This window comes from Monomorium pharaonis, chromosome 6 (assembly GCF_013373865.1).
Source record: "Monomorium pharaonis isolate MP-MQ-018 chromosome 6, ASM1337386v2, whole genome shotgun sequence".
NCBI lineage: Eukaryota > Metazoa > Arthropoda > Insecta > Hymenoptera > Formicidae > Monomorium > Monomorium pharaonis.
This window is the reverse complement of record NC_050472.1, coordinates 13,153,859-13,173,338: the sequence shown is the minus strand read 5'-3', so window position 1 is coordinate 13,173,338 and position 19,480 is coordinate 13,153,859. Positions and strand designations below refer to the sequence as shown.

Below are 19,480 nucleotides of genomic sequence, written 5' to 3'. Positions count from 1 at the left end.
ATAAATTACCAGATTTATTTAACATTTTAAGTCATCTTTTAATTGGCTTTTCAACATTGTTTAGGTTTATTTTTACTTTTAATATTTTAACAATTATTTTAAGTCTTTTAATTTTACGTGAATTTGAAATTTAATTTTTTTACTAAACATTAAGATCACTGCTACATATTATGGCGGTTTGTGTTTAATATGATTGCTTATTTATTTGGACAACTTCTAATCTTGAAGTATTCCCCTTTTTATTAGATTTGTCTTCTTTATTTTAATGTCTACAAATTTTAATTTATTTACAGTAGAAATTATATTTATTAAATCCGTGCTTAGCAGTTCGTATATTTAGACATCTCCATGTTAAAAGGAAAGCAAAATTACCTTTTTAAAAAAAGTAAAAGAAAAGCATCAAGTGTATAGTTTTTCTTTAAAGAAAAAAATTACAAATTGAAGGTGGTACTTTTGATTAAACTCAACCTAAGTAATATATATCTTTATAGTTAGAAAAAATTGATAGTTAGAAAAAACACAACTTCATGATCATGACATGATCTGCAGCTTCCTTGAGACGAGTGAATTTTCTAATAAATCTTGAATCGAGTTCCACATAAGAGTTTTTTTTTATTACACTGACTTCAATTACACTGACTTTGCACAAGATCTGTTTACTCTATTAAAACGAGAAATTTACCAACGAATTTATCACAGTCAATTATATTATCACAATCATAATCACTTTAATCACTTTGTCGATTGATTTTTTCTGTGACTGATAATCACACGTAGGCAAAAATACGTCGCTATCATACAACACGCGTTTACTGTACAATATCAAGCAGTCGACCAATTTTATTAAAAAATTTATTAATTAATCACTATCGAACAGTCACTGTCGATTAATTATTCGATGAAGACCGCTCGAAGAAACAAATTACCGTCACATAACACATCGGTATTAGCAAGCAGTAAACCGATTTTACAAATGAATTTATTAATTAATCACTGTCGATTAATTATTTGGCGACTGAAAATCGAAGAAGCACATTACTATCACACAATACGCGTTTACCGAACAATAACAAACATCGACTGATTTTATTGGTTATGGTTATACATATAGTCAAGTGCGCGTAAATTTGCTAGATCTAAGATGCATTCAGGGAGATCCTATTAGCGCTATCTGCATTAGTCTATTCTTGTTCTACTTTTAATGAGTAATAAAGATAGACCGATGCTGGTAGCGCTAATAGTGTCTCCTCCGAACACATCCCTAGATGGTAGTGCCATCTAACTTAAGGCGCGCTCGAAGATAGTGCTGTATCATTCTTACTCACAAGGGAACGGACAGAACTGTCCCTCACCGATTTTAATGAGCTTTGGATATGTTGTAGAACATAAGAAAATATTAGACCCATATTTTTTTTTATCTGCGTATCTCGACGTTTAGGGGTTAAAACCACCCCTCGAAAAAAACGCATTTTTTCGTTTTTTGCGAATATCTTTGAAAATATAAGGTTTATGAAAAAATGTTTTATACAAAAGTTTTATGGTATTTTATACTCTTTACAATAGTATATTTATATTTTTTAAAAATTTCAAATTTTTTAATTTATCCCACCCCCCACCCCTTTTTTTCAACATTAAAAAAATTTTGTAACGACAAAAATTAAAGAGCATTAAAAGCCGAATCCACCCATATATAATAACATATGGGTTCCATCATTCTCAATTATTAGCAAAACGAAACAGTAATCTCGCACTATAGGTGCCGCGCTAGAAGTAGTGTTGCGTTATTTCTTTAGTCGCGTCACACTCAATAACTGCCTCTTCTGCGTATATTTTTATATTAAAACATAAAAATGGATTAATCTTAATTATATAATACGCAACTATATAATACGAAAATTAAAAATCTAAAGGATTGAGATCCTGGAATCTTGCGGGTCAATTGGGCCCAACGAATCGACCCATCCATCTTCTAGGAAACTGCTCATTCAAATAATCCGTCACAAGTCGAGCGTTATGCGGTTCAGCGCCGTCTTGTTGAAAAATAATTTTGTTTTTATCCAATAATGGAACTTCTAGGAACTCTGGTATATTGTTTCTCAAAAATTCTATGTACGTTACGCCAAAACATTTGGGAGAACAACGGAATTTAATATTTCGGTTTCTATAATTTTCGCTCAGATATTCATCTTACAATTGGTCTAGAAGCTTCTGAGTCGCGTAACTCTCGGATTTTCTTCGCTCGGTGTTCTGTCAAACGTTCTGTGACGAAGATTTTTTCTTATGTCCTTTCGATAAAGGCTAACACATCTGCATACATTTTTTCGTGAAATTATAATCACAGTTCTACCTACGTTGCTCATGAATTCGCTCAGAAGCGACTACGTTGAAAAAAAACAGTTTATATTTTAACAATTATAAATGAAAATAATAATTGTAAAAACTCAAACATTTATCATTGAATGTAAATTTATAATAAAAATTTTTGCAATTTTGCATTTGGAATATTTAACTCAGCTTTTCACACCATGCTGCGTACCTAACGCGACTACGATAGATTTAGACTACAATTGCATTTAGAGTTGGAATACATTCCGGTATATTATCGCCAGTGCTATTATTTGGTACTACAAAACAGACAGATTTTCGCCTCACTTTCATATCACGGAGATTGGTTTTCCTGATTCTGGTCTTTATAGTTATTTAGCTAACTATACTGGTAGGACAAGCCTTGTTAGATTAAAAAAGAATTTATTATATCTTTATTTTTTAACACAAAGGGACTGTAACTTATAGAATATATTATTGGTATTATCTTTGAAATTTTTACATAGGTTTCGAATCTAAACGGCGGAATTGAGAACACTTGGAAACTTTTGCTTGTCAATGTATTGATGATATTTAAGTAAATGTCAATAAATGAAAGGTTTTCCTTCATAAATCAGACAAGTTTTTACTTAAGCCGGAAGATATTCTCTTACTGGACGGAGTATTGATAAATTTAAAATATTATATATATATATATGTATATATATATATATATCGCTGTTGGGCGAAAATAATGATATACAAATTATATATTTCATATTTTTATTTATAAAGCTTTCTTTTAACAATAAGAATTTTCAATAAGAATTATTTAATCTGACATAAAATATTTTTCTTTTGATTTGGATTTAAACGCAATTAAAATAAAAGTTTAACATCTAACAGTATGTTTTGTTTTTATTTGCAGATACGAATTTTTTAATGATTTATATCACAGATTTTTATTGACTGCGAAAATCGAAATGAAGTGCCTTTGCTTGCAAGCAATGACGATAGTGTACGGTCGGTATTATGAGGACATTGGTCCATTTTCAGATACGAAATATATCTTGGGAATGTTGGAGCGTTGCTCGGATAGAACGGAGCGCGATAGGCTAGTCATGTTCATAAATAAACTAATATTACACAGGCGAAATGTCAAAGATATAATAGATCAGAATGGTGTACGAACTTTAGTCGATTTATTAACATTGGCACATTTACATACTTCTCGAGCTGTCGTACCAACGCAAACTAATGTGATAGAAGCAGGTCCGCAGCAGGAACGAATGGAAAAGGAATGGTATTACAATAATGGAGATCAACGTGAAGGTCCAATGAGTCTGAAAGATCTAAAAGAATTATACAGTTCAAATCACGTGACTCATAAAACAAAAGTTTGGGCACAGGGATTAGATGGATGGAAAACAATTTCACAAGTGCCACAACTAAAGTGGACTCTTGTTGCAAGGGGAACTCCCGTGATAAATGAAAGTGAATTGGCGAATTTAATCTTAAACATATTAATCAAGATGTGTGAATATTTTCCAAGTAGAGATGCTGATGATGCTGTAATTAGGCCCTTGCCACGTGTGAAGCGATTGCTATCCGATCTTCAGTATCTGCCACATATCGTACAGCTTTTGTTAACGTTTGATCCAATTTTAGTTGAAAGAGTCGCTATGTTGTTGTGCGAAGTGATGCGAGATAATGCAGATATGTCCAAAATTTATCTTACCGGTGTATTTTATTTTATCTTAATGTATACCGGTTCTAATGTCTTGCCAATTGCAAGGTTCTTACAACTTACGCATACCAAACAAGCTTTTAGAAACGACGATGTGAGTTTACATGTTACTTTTTTTCACAATATAAAAATTGTAATATATAATTACTATTACGATACATTTACGAGAATCATGCATTATATGTTGTTGTATTCTTTAGAACGCTTGTTTTGATATCATGCAACGAAGTATTCTCGGTCAATTATTGCCTGATGCAATGGTGAGTTATTTAGAGAATCATGGAGCAGAAAAATTTGCCCAAATATTTCTTGGAGATTATGATACGCCGGAAGCAATTTGGAATGCAGAAATGCGACGAATGCTTATTGAAAAAATTGCTGCACATATTGCAGATTTTACTCCCAAGTTACGAAGTCATACGATGTCCAGATATCAATATATTGCTATACCTGCTGTAAGATATCCACAATTGGAAAATGAATTGTTCTGTCAGATATTCTATCTCAGACATCTTTGCGATACTGTTAAATTTCCGCAGTGGCCTATTCCAGAACCTGTAAGTTAAAGCGAATTGTTCGTATGTTATGTATCTTTTATGCATGGCATATTATATTTGTGATACTTATATTTATATTAGGTGGTTGCATTGAAACTTGCTGTTTTTTTTCGTTTTTTAAGCATTTATTTTGTAAAAAGTTGTTAGCTTACACTAATCAAAGTATTTTCCCTCGGATGTTACTTTTTCCCACTTATTAGGCAAAAGCTGAATCCCACGTCGAAAGAATGCCCTGTCTTTTGACGCTATCCACTCATCTACCCATTTTTGGACTTTCCTCGTAATTACGGAAGTGTGCATCTTCTAAGGCGTGTTGCATTGACCGGAACAAATGATAATCACTTGGAGCAAGGTCCGGAGAATACGCTGGGTGAGGGAGGATCTCTCATTCCAGTTCTATCAGTGTTTCTTTCACCGCCAATGCAACGTGGGGTCGAGCGTTGTCGTGAAGCAAAATCACCATTCGGCGATTTGATGCTACTGACGGTCTTTTTTCAATTAAATTATTGTACAAATGCTTCAGTTGTTGTTGGTAACGTTCGGCAGTAATTTTTTGATAGGGTTTCAAGAGCTCATATAGCACCCTCTATATTCCACCAGATGCACAGCATGTGACTTTGAAAAGTGACCCTCTGCCATTAATTTCCAGTCAAAAGGCGCCATATTTAATTCAAACAGTGTCTGGAACGAGCAAGTTAAAAATGTACCGCGACAAGTTGTGTCCGTACTAAAGTATAAACACCTAGAGATATCTACAGTCGAACAGCGGGTTTCAATGCAACCTTTTAATATTTACATATTATATCATGATTTTTATTTATCAAAGTAATATTGAATCAGGTGCTGCTATTAAAAGACGTTTTAGACGCGTGGAAAAAAGAAGTGGAGAAAAAACCACCTCTAATGACTATGGATGAAGCTTATAAACAACTTGGCCTACCTAGTGGGAAACACCATGATGAAGCAATTGTCAGGAAGGCATTTTATAAATTAGCTCAAATGTACCATCCTGACAAAAATCCTGACGGCAGGGTAAGTCCATATTTAGATTTATTATAAGATATTTTATTACTTTCTATCAGGATTGGGTAAGTTAATATTTTTTAGAAACCAAATTAAGTTAAACATAATGGCTTATAAAATTAACCTTTTGACTGTGTTGTCTTTTATTGCCTTCAGACTGTATTTTAGACAGATTATGTTGCATTAAACATTGTTTTCTTTATTTTAAAATAAATTTAAGAATATTTATTAAATACCTGTCAACGAATAACAATATACAGGTTAATAAGAATAAGAATAATACTTGATTATAACTGGATCTTTGTACTGATATTTTTATATTTACTTGTATGATTTTATATACCTTTCAAAATTTAATTAAACTGCCCCGAATAGAATTTTGGCTTTAAAACACAGCCAAAAATTGTAATAATTTATTATATTAATTTGCTTCATTATTCAATAGGAAAGTTTCACATGTTCTTCACCAGATATTATGGACTGTCAAAAATCCCCGGTTGGACCGGCGATTATAGTGGACACGGAAGTAAGGTGTGTAAAGTGAGAGACAAATAAGTTAAAATCACGCTTATCTCTTTCGAACAAAGAGATGAAGCATCTCTGTAATTGTTGTAGTCTCGAAAAGAGACAGAATATGATTAAATTTATCCGCTTTTCACTTTACACGCTTTGCTTCCTTTTTCACTGCAATTACCGGATTATTCTACATGATTATTCGATATGTAATTTATCTTATCTAGATAATTTTAAGTTATCTAAGCGCAACATTGATAATTATTAACGGCTAGAATGGCTGTTGCACATATTGAGCAGTGAAATTGCAACATTTGACAAAACGTTTAAGTCGAAAGGAATTTTTTGTTACACGTGCGTGGAAAGTTGTTTATTACGCGTCCCATTTTTGTTTGGAAAACCGCCATTTTTCGACAGAACAGTTTTCTCAAACAGTAATTTATTGTTTTATAGTTTTTGTTCTACCAATAGATGATGTGAAGTAATACATTTCTGCAACCCGTTTACTTTGTTTTTAGTACTGTTACTTACGTTATTGCACTTGCATGCGCGTTATCTCACGACACGCATACGATAATTTGCTACATTACCGACGCTTTATTACTTTCGCGAACCTAATTTTAGTTAATTCATCAATTCGTGTCACTCAAAGACATTAGATTGCGTTACATTAAGATCGCGTAAAAGAAGTCGATACGTGTTGATACGATTAGTATTAGCAATAGAAAATCAAAGATGAATACTAAAAATTCCAATACTGTTATAATTCCCGAAAGTAATCCACAAAATCTTTTGTCACAAAAGTCAAAAGAATAGATATTTATATAACTAGTGCGGTGAGTCGGCTAATTGACTGCAAGTGCGGGATATAGACGTATGAGTCGAAGGCGAGTGGGGAATAGCTAATCCGCACATGTCGTACACAATATTTTTTGTAACTTGTGGTTCGAAATATTGATTTTTAAGTGCGAAATGATAGGAGAGAAAAAGACCACTTTCGGTGCACAAGTAGCTAAAAAAATATTTGAATATGTACAACAAAAGTAAATATTACTACTAAATATAATTTTTATTTATTTATTACAAAACTATTCAAGGTTTTTTTATTTGCGAGAAGCTCTACTCGTACACTCTTCGGTTTTCTCCCTGAACCCGTTCTCGCCTTTGCCACTTTGTTTCATTTAATTTTTTCCAATTATAAAAATATATATCATTTAAGTTGAATTTGATTGTAAGTACTATCTTGGATTAGTAATTTTTTTCCTCAAAGAAAAACCGGCTGAACTTCCGTATCCGATTTCCCTCCGATTTTGATGAAATTTTATAGGCATGTATTTACTATATGTAGTCGAATACCATAAAAGCGAATGTACGGAAACGGCTAGTTTTCAAAATATTTAATTTTTAATTATGCGGTTTGGCTGAAGTTCCGTATAGGTCGGACCACCTATTTTGTTGTATTGACAACTACGTATTCTTACGTATTTTGGCGCTCTGATTACGAATATGATAGTGAAAATTGGCGCAATTTTGATTTTTACGGTGGAAACTATGAAAAGACCATAAAAATTATGATTTTTTTCCTTTTATTTCCGTGAATAATGGGAATTTCAAAAAATACTTTAGATAAAAGTTGTAGAATTCATCGAAATACACATTTTATGTCGTATTGATTTTTGCCATAAAGATAGTTTTTCTCAAAAACTTAAATGTTCAAAATTTTACAAAACTCATCTAATACAAATCGAGTTTTATTAGTTAATTTTATTAGTTAATACCGGAAAGGAGTGTGGGGAGGGGTAAAAGCTCTTCCCCGCCCATTTGTTTTCTGTATCATTGGGTTTGCGACTTTCCACGCGTAGCGAGGTGTATCCAAACTGCTTCCCTTCTGCTTACAAAGCGAAACGACGTAGATTTGTGACTTTTTATGCGAAGCAAGGTCCACTTACGTCCTCCCCTGATTACAGAGTGAAACGACATCACGCTTGTACTGTACCACATGGATTTGCGACTTTAGATTTAAAACTGTGGCTAAATAACAACTTAAAATTTGTTGGGTTAGAGTCAGAAAAGATACGAGAGGAGGTGCAAGGGAAGGGCGGAGCCCTTTCTTCGCTCACGCGTTTTCTGCACCACATGGATGTGCAAACACGTAAATCACGCATTTCATGTATTATTAAGTGATAAAATATATATATTCTGGAAATTAAGATAGAAAATAGTTATTTCGTTTTATTTAATTTTTTCTTATTTCTTAATTTTTTCTACATCAATAATAAAGATTTAAAAATTATAGATCTTCTACTTGTACTGTACCACATGGGTTTGCGACTTTCCACGCGTAGCGAGGTTTACCACACTCCCCTCCCCGCTGCTTACAGAGCGAAACGACGTCCACGGTTGTACTGTACCATATGGGTTTGCGACTTTCCACGCATAGCGAGGGCCACTGTCTTTATTACTCTCTTCAATATTTTAGTTTTTTGAGGTAATTTGAGTGAGCATTAAAATTAACTAATAAAATTCGATATGTGTTAGATGAGTTACATGAAGTTTTAAACATTTAACGTTTTTCTCAAAAACTATTGTTTTTATGGGAAAAATCAATAAAACATAAAATGTGTATTTCGATAAGATCTATAACTTTTATCTGAAGTATTTTTCGAAATTCCCATTATTTACAGAAATAAATGGAAAAAACGATGATATTATTAAAAGTTAAATTTTTTGAAAACTAGCTGTTTTCGTAGATTTGCTTCTGTGGCATTTGCCTACATTTAATAAATACTACATGTTTATAAAATTTTATTAAAATTGGAGGACGGTCGGATACAGAAATCTTACCGAAAAACCATACATTTGACCCTTTTCTACTTTTTTTAAAAAGGTAATTTTGTTTGGATATATAGATCGCCCATACAACGATAGATACATAACTTATTTATTGACTGCAGTAAGGCAAGTCTTAAAGGGGAACTTGGTTTAGAAGGTTAAAAAGTTCGATTTTTTAAAGAATTTTTTAGCTAAAATAAAACCAATAATTACTTTAAAAGGTGGAGAGTCAATAAGACTAATTTTATAGCTTACCTTCGATAAAATGAACTCCAAGTACGTCATTTTACTTATCTAAATAAACCTCATAACATACTGTAAAGATTTTTTCCAACAAAGATTTAATTCGAAAAAGTAGACATTTTAGAAGGGTTTTTGTACCTTTAATCAAATAAAGTTAGGTTTTATATTATTAATGTTACTCACGTAAGATTATACTTTCCCAAAAATTGCACATATACCGCAATATATGTCAGAGCTATCATTTTTTTCGAGGTTTACTTTACTTTAAAAATAACATTTTTTTACATATTCTATTGTGTTTGCACTTGTAAATGAAAAAACAGTCTTTTATTTTAAAGAGAATTTCCTCAAAAAATAACAAAACAGATGAAGATCAACCAATATAGATAAAGATGATTTAAAACTGAAGTTAATGAAACATAAAATGTCATTCAGGTGCGACTGCGTCTGATCCAATAAGACACATCCAAGGTCAGATGTCCAGTCGTTACTAATAGAATAATCGTGCACAAACACAAACATGTACGCAAAGGCTCAGCACAATTGTGTTTGAGTGTTTTTTTCTGCTATATAGTATTTACGTAGGTTCTTAGTCAATCTGCTTCATTCTGCTTCCATTGCTCATACGGTGTGAAATATTTCTTATACATAAAATGCTACTTTGTTTTTTTAGATCTTTATGAGCGGCTTCAGATTGTTTAATTGTTATTTTGTATTTTTAGATTAATAATTTTAATAATTTTATATTGATAGTTTATACTATTGTGTAGTAATTTTATTAATTAACAGTGATACATATCTGATTATATTAATTTAATTATTTTTTTTATCTTATTAAAAAAAATTTTTTATTGTCAGTTTTGGTTGATCTTTATTTGTTTTGATATTTTTTGAAGGAATTCTTTTTGAAATAAAAGATTGTTCCTTCATTTACAGATGCGAGTACAATAAAGTGTGCAAAAAAGCATTATTTAAAAGGTGAAGTATCTCAAGAAAAATGATATCTTTGACGTATATTATAGTATACATACACATATGAGCAATTTTTTGCAATTTTCATTCAATTAAAGATACAAAAATCCCTGTAAAATGCAAATTAAAAAATGCTTATTCCTCCGAATTAAATTATTGTTAAGAAAAATACTTACAATATGTTATGAGGCTTACTTAAATGAGTAAAATGACGTACTTGAATACCAATCAAAAGTGAACCCAAAAAACCGGCCTTATTGACCTTCCTCCTTTTATATTTTATGTTATTTTATATATTTTTAGAAAAGTTTATTAAACTATAACTTAAATAGTTATAAGTTAAACAAGAAAAAAAATATATCAAGTTGATAAATAATTAATAATGATGCTAATTAATATTTATTATTCCTTTTCCCAAATACTGCAAATAATTTGTTGCGAAATAATATAAATTTGTTACGAAAATTAGTTTACCATGCAGTTTGATAAATTTGAAAAGGTATATAAATCACACACAAAAAACAACAATACAAACAATTATAAAGGGCTCGTTAATGCTAAGTAAAAATAATATGATAAACAGGTCAATGTATCGAGCCAAGACAAATTTTTTTAATACATTATAATTAATTAGATAAACATTATATAATTATAAACGCGACTAATAACACTGTGTTAAAGAAACGTTTCGACTATACTTAGTCTTCTTCAGTCATAATATATTACCAATATGTATGAACTTAAAACATAAATGAAATGATGGACACGAAAATATAATTAAACAGTTAAACAAGATGACCATTGAACAACCATAAAACAGCTCATTGCGTATCAAATTATGTCATAATAAATAAAAACGTAAACCAATCAATAATATAATTAAATGAATAATAAAATGAAAAGTAATGAAATTTTTTCGTAAATCGGTTTTCATATTAAAATAAATTTATAAAATTTTGCATCAATATATTACTGGACAACGGTTATCCACTAGATCTTGTTTTTCATGAAATTAATAACAGACTTAAGAAACATTTCAATAATCAAGTGGAATTCACAGACTCTCAAACTAATCAGGCTAAAACTGAAAGTCAACGCATGAAGAAAAAGTATTTTGTATTATCTTATATCAGACACATATCTGAAACAGCCTCATCTTTTGTTAACAAAGATTTGTTTATGGTTGGTTTTCGATGCCTCAATAAATTGAACATGTTTATCAGGGTACAGAAGGACATAACCAATATAAATTTAATGAATAATATTGTCTACAAAATATGCTGTAAAAATTGTAACACGTCATATGTAGGACAGACAAAGAGACATTTAAGTACCAAGATTAAAGAACATGCGAATAATTTTAAATTGGAATCGTCGAGACACTCCGTGGTAACAGAACACATGCTAAAAAATAACCACGTGTTTGATTGAAATAACGTTAAAATATTAGATTCTGAATCAAGATACCAAAAAAGGTTAATTTCAGAAATGATTCATATTAAGGAGCAAGTTAATGGCATCAATTTACAGAAGGACACGGAGTGTCTTGACAATTCTTATTATTGTTTGTTTAACATTTTGTCGAAAATGACTAACCGAAAATAAGTCTCGCTCATTCTGCCTCTGACTACCGAACGTTACGCTTGTCTCTAGCGTTTTGTCGAATACTCTGTGTGTTGTTGCTCTTTTTAATATTGTGTTTTAAGATCTGCGATTAACATATATAAGTTTACAGTTTTCTGCAATACGCATACTAGTTTATGTTATTCATAACACGGTTTCCATCATTTTTAATCTTATAAATTTATTTTAATATGAAAACTGACTTACGCAAAAATTTCATTATTTTTCATTTTTTTATTTATTTAATTATATTATTGATTGGTTTACGCTTTTATTTATTATAACATAATTTGATACGCAATGAGCTGTTTTATGATTGTTCAATGGTCATCTTGTTTAACTGTTTAATTATATTTTTGTGTCCATCATTTCAATCGTGTTTTAAGTTCTTACATATTGGTAGTGTATTATGACTGAAGAGGATTAAGTATAGTCAAAACGTTTCTTTAACACAGTGTTATTAGTCGCGTTTATAATTATATAATGTTTATCTAATTAATTATAATGTATTAAGAAAATATTCCATAAAAAGCATTTTTTATAATATTTAACAATAAGAATAAAATTAATAAGTTAAAGTTTACGTATTTTAAAAGTAACTAGTTGAAATTAAAAATCACCTCGTATGAAATTAACTAAATTAAGTTAAAAATTATTAATTTTTAAATTTTTAACTTTTTATTAGTTATTATTTAATTCTTTTATATGAATTAAGCTTGTGCGTACTTGCGTGCGTACGTGCGTACGTGCGTGAGTATCTGCATGCATGTGTATGTGTGTATACATTGCCCGACAATGATTTATTTCTCGGCACTTTTCGCGAGATAAGGGGAATATAGACATTTTTTTATTAACTTAGAGAGGAACTTCGCAAACCTGAAAATTCGAATTTTAATGAGACTTGACATAAATGTAGAGGGATTAAATACATGAATTTAGAAATTTTTAGTTGGAGCATTGGCCTAAAAACGGAATGAAACTACTTTTTAAAAGTAAAGACATTGTTGCCTTTTCTCGATATATCTCGTAAATCAAACGAAGTATAAAATATATTTTATACAAAAGTTTTACAGTATAATTACCTCTATTTAACTAAGCTGTTCATTTTTTGAAGTAATTTCTAAATTTATATATTTACTCCTACATTTATGCCAAGTTTTATTAAAATTGGAATTTTTATGCAATCAATAATCAGCATAGAGGGAATATAAAAAATGAAATTTTGAAAAAAAAATTTTTAACAGCATAGTTAAATAGAAGTATTTATACTGTGGAACTTTTGTAAGTATTATAAAATATTGTTTTGATGTTTTATTTGATTTACGAGATATATCTAGAAAAGGCAGAAATGTCTTTACCTTTGATCGATAGTTTCATCCTTTCGAACCGTTTTTTGGTCCCAATTCAAAATGTCTGAATTCATGTATTTACCCCCCCCCCCCCCTCTACATTTATGCCAACTTTAATAAAAATCAGAATTTTTGGGTTTGCGAGATTTTCTTGTTAGTGATTATTTCACAGCTCTTAATAATTAGGTTAACAAATGTGTCAACTTTTACTATTTAATGGCGCCATTGCTACTTACTAGGTCCTTCTTTACTCTGGGAGAGATGTTTAGGAACGAATTATTGTTGGGTAGTGTACATAGGTACACTGCTATTTATTAATGCCTGAATTTTCGTTTGCATAAAGTGACATTTTTGTCGTGTTTTGTCTCATCTATGTGAATTGATTATTTTTAGGTAACACATGACAATATGCCTCTTTTGCCTATGATTATAATAAATGCCATATAGATGAGATAACCAATGGTAAAAATTCAAGTCCAGGCATTAATGAATAGCAGCGTTGTACATACGTACATACGTACATACGTACATACGTACGTACATGTATACGTACATACGTAGTTCACCCAGATAACACAGTGTCTTCTTAAAGAATTCATAAAGTAGTCTTCCTTTCTGAATAGTAATTCCTGAGGAATTCATAGAAGAATACTTTAAGAATAACGTAGGAAGTTACATGCACCATGATTCGAATTCCTCAGGACTTCTTAAAGTATTATACATATTCATATAGAATTACTTGTTGGAATTCCTCAAAACTTGTTAAAGTATTCGTTAAGACTTCTCCAAGTAGATATCTCAAACGGAATTAAAAAATTTATTTTCAAGATTTCTGATAAATGTTCCGATTTTTATAATATTGGAACGTTTCTCAGAAAAATTTAAAAAATAAAAAATTCTGATTAATTTTGTAAGAGGAAGATTATACCATGTTTCAGCCAAGCCATAGTCGTACCTGTTAAAGCATGTTTAATTTCTGTACCTGAAAAAACGGTCACCCATCCAAGTGTTAACCATCGCCAACGTTGCTTGACTTCGAAGACCGTACGCATCCTAACGCCGCGTGATGATCCATGAACACTTCTTGTTTATGCATACATATTTGTTAATATATTGTTTTGTTAATTATATATAGCGCATTTCGTGTATAAAAGTATAAATTAGCATTTATTAAGCGATATATAATTATAAAAATGTAATTGAAATTATCCAAACACTCGAGTAATTTCTGATGAATACTCAAAGTATTCCAAATAATAAATTGCGAGGTATTCATCGCAATGAACTCTTAAGGAATACTTCAATGTGAACTCATTGTGGCTAATTCCTCAAGAATTCTTTATGTATTCATTTTTCTACTTCTCCAAGTATTCACTAAAATGACTTCTTTGGGAATTTCTGTTTATCTCTGTGTTATCTGGGCATACATGCGTACATACATATACGTATATAAAAGATGGTGGAAAGGCGCCGAATTTGGAACATTACTTTGTTTTTGGACTATATTTCTTAAATAATGGTTAGAAAAACACTTTTGAAAACACGACTTTAAATTAGAAAGTATTTTCTGTCAAATAATATAGTAATTTTTATAATACTGTTTTGTATTTATTTAATAATTAATATTTTTGTAACTCATGTCAAAAACGTCTGATGGAATGGGCGCCTAATTTAGAACTTGATCAAAGTATTAATGTTATATTTTATTGATTTATATGTCTTACCTAAATTATGTAATTTTATAAACTCTGTGTTATTCTGTTAGGTTCGCCTAAGAAGCATATTTTTTAACAGGCCCGCTTTTGTTAACTGGTTTATTGTATTTTGATGTAAATCGCGTCTCGAAACAATTAGGTTTTATTATACATATAGGTTATATATTAAAGTTACGGTCACGGCTTAACTACAGTTACGACATAGTAACAGTTATCATTACCAGGGTTGGAAAGTAACGCGTTACTTGTAACGCCGTTACCGTTTTCATTACTTTTTTTCGATAATGATCGTTACTTTTTTATGTCTGTAACGGTAACGGTAACGTCGTTACATTTTTACAGTAACGGTAACGATTTCAGCCGTTACTTTTATTGTTACTTTAGTTCCCTATTATCTTTTATATCTGTTCAATAGATCGCGTACTGGTCGCGCGCATTATTCTTGATTGGATAAAAATATCCCGATATAGGGCGCTGGAAATCAATGTCACGTGAGAAAGTCCTGTTGAATCATCCTGTTGATGCGATGCGTGAACCTTTTATTTTGAGATTTAAAAGACTTTAGATAGTCGTCTTCAATACGCAAATACATACAATGTATAACCTATCTGCTAGATTATAGGTTACGTGCAATAAATGCTATTATAAATATTTATTTTCATATTTTATAATATATTTTAAATATATGTTTGAAAAATATTTTCTACCTTATATCTTAGGTTGCATTCCGATAGTCACTGCTAGTACTAAAAAGTCTAAAAGTCTATAGTAAGAGAGAGAGAGAGAGAGAGAGAGAGAGAGAGAGAGAGAGAGAGAGAGAGAGAGAGAGAGAGAGAGAGAGAGAGAGAGAGAGAGAGAGAGAGAGAGAATGAGAATATGAAACGTGAACTATAAATTTTCAATATTGGCAGTGAATATTGGAATGCTTATATAACGACATTAATTTTTAAAAACAAAGTTTATTAAAAATTTTTGACAAAATGACATTTGTGAATTACACTATAAATTCTTATAAAGATAAGTATAATAAAAAATAAAGATATTAATATAAAGAATTAGAATAATTATTAGTTGAGTTTAATATAAAAAAGTATGCTATATATTAGAAACTAGTTTAAAGTTTAAAGTTTTAATATTGATTTTTAAATAATGTAATTTTATAATCTAATGTCTTACTTTAGTATTTCAAAAAAGTAACGAAAAAAGTAACGTTACTTTCTAAGTAACAGTAACGCGTTACTTTTTAAAATAAGTAACGAGTAACAGTAACGAGTTACTTTTTACAAAAAGTAACGGTAACGGTAACGCGTTACTTTTTTAAGGTAACGTTCCCAACCCTGAATTCATTACTAGACCTCTCAATGAGTGTTCCAATTTACGCTCACACAGCAACTTTATGTTCAAAACTGCACTATGAAATAAATATAAAATAGAAAAATAAAAAGAAATGATTTTGGGAAACTATCCACACAGCAATGTAATATTTTAGCAATATTACAAAAAGATTACAATATTTTAGTGATGCTACGTGGTAATGTATTAATATTATTACAGAAATATTGCTAAATTATTAAATGTCCGCGAAAATTTATCGCTTAAATATTACTGCAATATTGCAACAATATTACTGATATATTGTGGAAGTATTACGTGATAATATTACTGCAATTTGCCTGTAATATTTTAATAATATTTTTGCAATAAAAATATATACTTCGGGTACATGTTCTATCCAGCATTTGCATCCACATTATAAAAATATTCTTCCGTAATGGTACACTACACATATCGCGACCATTCAAACCCTATTAATCGCATTGCTTAACTTCTACAATCGGAAAACGGTCACCCAAGTGTGAGCCGCCGTCGACGTTGCTTGACTTTGAAGATCATACAACTTAACACTTCGTGCTGATCCTTGAACACTTAATGTTTACGAATATATATTTGTTATAGATCAGTTTAATAGATGTCAGAAAAAACATGTATAGTTAAATATTTTTATAAATTGTATATACAGTTTTTTTACTGATTTTTACATATGCGAAATAACATGTGAAATAACTTATAAAAATATCTTTTTGATTTGTTTTTTTGCTAAAACTAAATTATTTAATTATACAATATTAATTGTATTAATTATATAAAATATATTAATTATTAATATAATATAATATTATATAAATTGTTATTATAATATTATATAAAATATAATTATTATATAAAGTGTTAGTCAATTTGTAAATAATAATCATTAGTTTTCGGAAATTTTTGTTTACATGTGTTGTTTTAATTACGTTTAAATTAATAAGAAATAAAAACATAAAGTTAAAATTATTATATTTGTTAACGTGACCAAAATTTGACGTCAAAATGACTTGTGTTTGCTATCTGGAAATACGATATATCACAATGCGATATTGTAATAACATAAATATTAAAATATTACAATATTATATATTGCAATGCAATATTTCAGCAATATTTTTATGATGTTACATTGTGATATCGCAATGCAATGTTAGTAATATTTTTGTAATGTTACATTGTAATACATCGTAATGCAATATGTCAACAAAATTTCTGTAATATTACATTTCTGTGTTGTAATATTATTGCAATGTTATAATATTACTGTGATATTAAACCAATATTACATGCTGTGTGCAAATGTGTGAAATAATGGAAGCTGTTCCAAATTCGATGCTTTTCTTCTATATATGTATACAATAATAATAATGATTCTAGGATAAGTTTGAAGCTGTCAGTCAGGCATACGAATTTCTATGCAGTCGCAGTTGTTGGTCCATGACTGGCCCTAATCCTGATAACATCGTTTTGATTTTAAAGACTCAGAGCATCCTTTTTCATCGATATACAGATGAACTTAAACCTTATAAATACGCTGGTTATCCCCAATTAATCAAAACGATTAAGCTGGAAACGGATGATGAACGATTATTTTCTAAGTCTGCCCCATTATTGGCAGCTGCGAGCGAACTTGCTTATCACACAGTACACTGTTCGGCTTTAAATGCCGAAGAATTACGAAGAGAGGATGGTTTAGACATATTATTGGAAGCGTATACGCGATGTGTATCTGTTTTAAATAGATCGAGTAAACCCACCGATATAGCAGTACAAGTTTGTATGCATATCACTAGATGTTTTGCTGTTGCCGGATTGTTTCGAGGATGCAGAGATAAGATCATCGAATTACCACAACTTGTAAAAGACCTTTGCAGAATACTGCATTTTAAGGTATTTAGGCAAAAATATTTTACAGCTAAAGAATATACAGATAGAGCAAAAAGTATTGGACCAAAATGTCTTGAAATTAAAACGTTGGAGAAAAAACGTTTTACATAAAAGTTATATGATCTAAAGTAGACTCTTAAGGTGCCTTTTCACGCTGACGCTTGACGCTCATTTTCAGCGTCAAAAGACATCTCGTGACTAAAAATGACGAATGGGTATCTTTATTTTTAGTCACGTGACTAAATCTGACGTGACTAATCCTGAGGTTACCATAGGATTTCCTCAGGACATCCTCAGGAATAGCTAACAATGACCACTTTTTGTCAGATTTTTTATATTTTTTGTAGAATTTTTGATAAATATATCAATTTTTTATAAGAATTGAAACGTTTCTCAGAAAAATTTAAAAACTAAAAAGTTCTGATTAATTTAGAAAATTTTTTAATATTTCTAAGTATATTTAAGAGTTTTTAAAAATTAAAAAAAACTTTAACAAAACATTAAATAGAATAACTTATTTAAAAAATTGTTTTTGCTCCGTTTGTATAAAATAAAATAAAAAAATTATTTAATGTCATCTTTTATAATTTTTTAGTATTGTTAATATGTCACATTGTTTCAATAAGTATAGACATTCAATCTGACTTTGAAGTCGACATTTTTACACATTTGATTTTGCAATACATTCTAGAAATACGTACGATATTCAAAGATTTCTCACTTGCTATATTAATTTATCGTCTTTTTCAAAAATTAATATACGTCCAGGATGTCCCTGAATACTGTTTTAGGATGTTTTGAGGACTTTCGTAGGATATTCTTAGGATTTTTCGTACGATGTCTTGAGGACTATCTTAGGACGTCCTGAGGACTGTCTTAGAATGTTCTAAGGACTGTCTTAGGATGTCCTGAGGACTGTCTTAGGATGTTCTGAGGACTTTGAGGATATTATATTTTCATAATTTTTTAAAGACATTTAGACATTCTGTGCTATCTAAAATGTCTGGTATTTATACAGTCATCATATTTAAGTTTATCTTCAGACATTTTGTAGCTAATGAAACTCTTTATACAATATTTTAAAAATAACGTTTTCAGCTAGAATACATATATTCTCAGACATCCCAAGGATGTCCTCAAGACATGAGTAGAATTTTTATTCATATTAATACTATTACAAAAAAAACTCTAACATTCTAAACTTACTTTAGAAGTCAAATTTATACATAAAATATTTATATAAAATATTTACAATAATACAAGTATTATATCCTAACAAGATCCCAGGACATTCCGGGACATATTCAGGATGATCCTGAGGACGTTCTGTGCTATCTAGGATTT

At 30.2% G+C, this 19,480-nt stretch overlaps 1 protein-coding gene across 4 annotated transcripts in view; it reads left to right on the top strand.

The window, feature by feature from the left end:
- LOC105837366 (dnaJ homolog subfamily C member 13) overlaps nucleotides 1–19,480 on the top strand; it is an 88,579-nt gene that overhangs the window by 45,130 nt on the left and 23,969 nt on the right. For all 4 annotated transcript variants that reach the window (XM_036288238.1, XM_036288236.1, XM_036288235.1 and 1 more), the window contains 4 exons: nucleotides 3,233–4,145; nucleotides 4,252–4,608; nucleotides 5,449–5,640; nucleotides 17,627–18,139. In XM_036288238.1, coding sequence (XP_036144131.1) covers nucleotides 3,233–4,145; nucleotides 4,252–4,608; nucleotides 5,449–5,640; nucleotides 17,627–18,139 — 1,975 coding nt within the window. The remainder of the gene's footprint in view (nucleotides 1–3,232; nucleotides 4,146–4,251; nucleotides 4,609–5,448; nucleotides 5,641–17,626; nucleotides 18,140–19,480) is intronic.